Source organism: Haliotis asinina, chromosome 11 (assembly GCF_037392515.1).
Source record: "Haliotis asinina isolate JCU_RB_2024 chromosome 11, JCU_Hal_asi_v2, whole genome shotgun sequence".
Taxonomy (NCBI): Eukaryota; Metazoa; Mollusca; class Gastropoda; order Lepetellida; family Haliotidae; genus Haliotis; species Haliotis asinina.
In genome coordinates this window covers 17,532,452-17,537,575 of record NC_090290.1, presented here as the reverse complement: position 1 = coordinate 17,537,575, position 5,124 = coordinate 17,532,452, and the positions used below count along the sequence as shown (strand labels likewise).

The 5,124-nt window shown below is 42.2% G+C and overlaps 1 protein-coding gene across 1 annotated transcript; it reads right to left on the bottom strand.

Annotated features, from left to right (window-relative positions):
- Positions 1 to 2,151: 2,151 nt before the first annotated feature.
- LOC137255318 (uncharacterized) lies at positions 2,152 to 2,556 on the bottom strand. The gene has a single exon (XM_067792769.1). It carries the CDS (start codon positions 2,554 to 2,556, stop codon positions 2,152 to 2,154), a length of 405 nt encoding a protein of 134 aa, XP_067648870.1.
- Between the last annotated feature and the right edge of the window lie 2,568 nt (positions 2,557 to 5,124).

Below are 5,124 nucleotides of genomic sequence, written 5' to 3'. Positions count from 1 at the left end.
ACGCATTTCATAATACTTTATTGAACATACAAAGAACAAAGACGTAAATTACATGATCACACAAAACATAAGTATCAGTTATATCCTCCAAACCCTCTTGCCATGCAAAGTGAGACACTGTGTCGTATCTTTTCCTTCATGCAAATAACAACGACTAAGACTAACCTAAGAAATAATCCCCATTGTTTGTTACCTATTCGTCATACAAGGCACGATACCCGCCATCCATTCCAAATACAACGATTATGACTAACATTACAATAATCATCAATGTCTGTAACCTGGTCGTCATGCAAGACACGATACCCTTCACCCATTGACAAAACATCGACTCTGACTGACACAGCCAGTAACCACTCATGCCTGTTACCTATTTGCCAAACGAAGCACGATGCCCGCCATCCAACGACCATGACCAACATAAAAAATGATAATCAATGGATGTTACTTATTCGTCATGCGAGGAACGATAGCTGCCACCTGTTACACAAAATATCGACTCTAACTTAGTTATCATCGATGTCTGGTACATATCCGTCATACAAGGAAGAATATCCGCTGCTCATTTAAACCAGATACTAAAGGATTAACCTGCACTTGTGGGGTTAACCAGTCTGGTGGTTGAGGCATTCGCTCGTCTCGCCGTTAACCTTGGTTCGATTCTCCACAAGGGTGCAATGTGTGAAGTGCAAACCGTGCTGGACAACTAAACTCACTCACTCACTTAACCTGAACTGCATCATTCAGTATTGTCACATGGTCAGCAGTGTTTGTCGCATTGCTCGTAACGTTAAGCATGATAACCACCATGTCGCCCATAAGACCACGAAAACGACTAAAATATTATGCATACACGAATATCTGTAACTTGATATGAAAACTGAAAGACCGTCATCCTTCACTACCCGTGAAGGTCCCGGGGTAGAATAGGCCTTCAGCAACCCATGCTTGCCATAAAAGGCGACTCAGCTTGTCGTAAGAGGCGACTAACGGGATCGGGTGGTCAGGCTCGCTGACTTGGCTGACGCGTGTCATCGATTCCCAATTGCGCAGATCGATGCTCATGTTGTTGATCACTGGATTGTCTGGTCCAGACTCGATTATTTACAGACCGCCGCCATATAGCTGTAATATTGCTGAGTGCGGCGTAAAACTAAACTCACTCACTCACTCACTCATCCTTCACTAATTACACAAAACACAACAATGAGAAACACAGAGCGCCAAATTATCCATGTCTGTAACATGCTAGTCCCAAACTGTTTCCTATCCGGCAATCCAGTAACTGAATCACACTATCATTTACACAAGATCATCGACATTCTGATCACACTTTCAGAAAACAACGACTAGGGCCAAAAGATCAAGAACATATGTTGCTTGCTACGAAAGCTGAAAAAAAGTTCTTCACTCACTGCACAAAACAATGACAGTTACTAAGGTGACATGAAATTATCATGACTGTTACCTGCCTGTCATAAAATGCGTGGTATAAATGCACTAACCGTAAAAAACAACAAATAACGACGAAACATGGCTGGAAAAAGACACCATTTGAAAACCTATTACTTTTCTGTGCACAGAATGTTGAAAAATACGTAACTTGCTGCCTTGGAAACGAGCAATTACTGAAGGAAAACGTTACCGCTTAAGCATTGAAAAAATGAAGGAAACAATTAAAGGGTCACATGTTCCCTTATGTTGTTCCAGGTTTCTTTACAATCTTTATATCGCGTAACGTGTAAAGTCACCCGCACAAAACATAAGGGAACACTTGTCTTTTCATGTGATCCCTTATTTGTTCCCTCGGTAAGTTTTGAATAGCTTTAGTATTGCTCCTGGTTCCATGGAAAAAGGAAATTGTATCCGCAAAAATAGCTTACACAGCAAAAGGCAGTCTGCCACGTATTGCTTTAAAGAACGGTTTTGAAGTTGTTCTTGGCAATGATACGAAATCATCAATGTCTGTTACGCTCTTGTCATAATCTTCTTTGTGTGTCCTTCAGCCTTGGCGAAATGACCGCGAGTAAATGTACATAAGATAAGCAATGTCAGTTACATCTACGTCAGAGAAGTAGATTGTCACATTTTGCTACTGATCACAGACAACACATAATTGTGCTTAACATCAACCTACAAGGTAGACTTATTTCAAGAAACAAGAAACTGAAACACGTCAGATTTTCCTTCACGCTTTGCTATCATAGCTGCCGTTTCTCCATTATTGTCCCGGGCCTTAATGTCGGCCATCCTCTGTGACAGGATGTGTTTCACTGTGTTCACATATCCACCTGAAGAGGCCAAATGAAGGATGTTGCGACCATTGTCATCGACTATGTCAATTCGACCACCATTTCTCACAAGCAGATTCCATACTTCTATGTGTCCAGTTAATGCTGCTGTCATCAATGGAGTCCTCCCATTTCTTCCTCGGCTGTTAATGTCCACAATGTCTTTTGATATGATATACTGAACTATCTCTGTCTGACCAACCCTGGAGGCACAATGGAGTATATTATCTCCTCCGTCATCCACAAGTGACACATTAGCTCCCATTCTCACGAGGAAGTCAAAAACCTCTCTTCTTCCCAATAATGCAGTGGCCATCAATGGTGTCCTTCCTGCTTTTCCCTTTCTGTTGATATCAATACTGTCTTGTGAAAGTAGATATTTCACTACATTCACGTGTCCGCCCTGCAAGGCATAGCGCAGGACGTTGCTGCCTCTATAATGACCTGACACATTAGCTCCGAGACATACAAGGAACTCACATAGATCCTTCTTTCCTTGATATGCAGCTTGTGTTAGGAGACGTATTTTCCTTTGTGGATACTTTGCCCGTATTGTTTGAGTACACACTCCCACATACTCTCATGTCCGCCCTTACATGCCCAGTGCAAAGCGTTTTTACATTCATCATCATCTTCTGACATATTAGCCCCTTTTCTGATAAGAAACGTAAATATTTTGCAATATCCCTTTTGTGCTGCCACCATGAGGGGTGTCTTTCCGTGCTTGTCTCTAGAGTTGATGTCAAAGCCACTCCCTAATAGGCGTTTAACTAGGCCTACGTCCCCTTTCCTGCAGGCATCGTGAAGTGGGCTGGAGGGAAATGATTCCTGCTTGTCAACTTTATGTTGTACAGATCTTTCAAGGCCGTTATGCTTTTCATCTGTGGATGTGTATATGATAATGACAATATGCATGGCACCATTCATTGGAGTAAACACGTATAAGAAAACCTATGAAGATCCGGGTTAGACTTGATCTTCAGTAACCTATGATTCTCGTAAGATGCAGTCAAATTCGCGGTCTTGGTTGACACATGTCATTGTATCCCATTTAGTACATCAGTGCTGATCCTATAAATGACTTGATTGTCTGGTCCAGACTGGACTACGTCATGTGACTGTAATATTGCAAAAAGCCTTATGGCACATCATCACAGATTCGGGCATTGATATCAACTATGTTTAATACAGCCACAAACAGGTTGATTGGAAATTGGAAGTGCCAAACCAAATCTACTGCTCCTGTGATGAATATCTCCACTACTGTGTCCAGACCACGCTTCAAGACTAAAGAATGGCCGAGGTTTCAATGAAGTTCTTGAAGGGCATTTAGAAGTTAGACGAACATGAATACATGACACGCACAAAGAGTAGAGATAAGCAGCATCTAAGCTAACTTAAAACCAGTTTTATTAGTCAACTTGGGAGGATATTAGGATCCGTGGGCCGTAAGACCAATGGCCGTGATGTTGTTGTCCAAATTCGTCTGGAAAGACACAATCCCTTAAGCCATGCTAAGAACTTTCTAAAGGAGAGTTTGACTCGCTAGAGATAGCTGATGCTGGCACTTCATCGGGAAGATTTTAGGATGCCAGGATTTTGTTACAAAGTTACTCATGAAGAAAGATGTGTTACATCGGAATTACATCGCAATGACGTCACACGTCAATGTCGTATTTTCGCACTCGCCATCTTAGCTGAAGTTTATTCAGGATGGTAGAACAACATCATCGTGCAGGAGCAAGTAAGACTGAATCCTCGATCTGACCTCGGCTGTGGTATGTTACATTTACAGTCATTATCACCCGGATGTTGTTACGTTTATGTGCATTTTGAAATTCACTGGAATAATGTATCGTGCTACTCAGAAATCGCGAGGTTTTGAGAAACATTGAGGTCGTACGGTAAACGACCTCTTTAGGTAGCTTCTGTGTTGTTAGTCCTCCAAGAGATGGCATTGTGTAAATGTTGTTGTGAAGGATGTTGCTCATACACCTGTTTTCCAAATTCTCTTTCCCTCTCCACAAAAGCGGTTGTTGTTTTGTAATATCAGTGATATGGACTTTAGTATCTTTAGTGTATTTAACACTGCAGTGTTAAGGTATGACGACGTCGGGCCGATGCAGTGCCAGTCACGTCTGTCGAAGTTCCAGGACTAATACAGGGTCATTGAAGTTTGCCATTGTTGGGCCGACATCGATCTGATGAGCAAAACTTCATCGGCCCAGTTACGTTTGCCAGTGTCGGGTCGATGATGCACACAATGTCGGGCCAGTGATGGCATGCTACCTTGATTTATCACGGACAGGTGAACTTGTTACTCACTCTAGTTAGTCCTGTCATAGACATAAGGTATACTTGTTGCTTACTATAGTTAATGCTGGATTTGTGACTCTAATTAGTGCTTGTCACAGACATAAGTTGACTTGTTAATCATAATAGTGAGTGAGTTTAGTCTTACGCGGCTCTCATCAATCTGGCGGCGGTCTGTAAATAACCGAGTCTGGACCAGACAGTCAAGTGATCAACAACAGGAGCATCGATCTGCGCAAGTGGAAACCGATGACATTGGTTCCGGTTAGTTGCCTTATCGGATTAGTCGCCTCTTGTACCAACAATAGCTGCCTTTTGTGGTAAGATCTATTCTACCACGGATCTTCACAGGTCGTTACTGACTCTATTTTGTGCTGGTCACATATGTTAGATGCATTTGGTACTCCATATTGTTAGACACAGCGTGAACGTGTTGCTTACTGAAGTAAGTGCTGGTCACAAACATAAGGTGGACATGTTACTCCCTATGGTAAGTGCTGGGCACAGATGTAAGGCAAAC

What these genes read in the sequence shown, in the direction of transcription:
- LOC137255318 (XM_067792769.1), bottom strand. Translation starts at nt 2,556, where the DNA reads ATGGGAGCTAATGTGTCACTTGTGGATGACGGAGGAGATAATATACTC.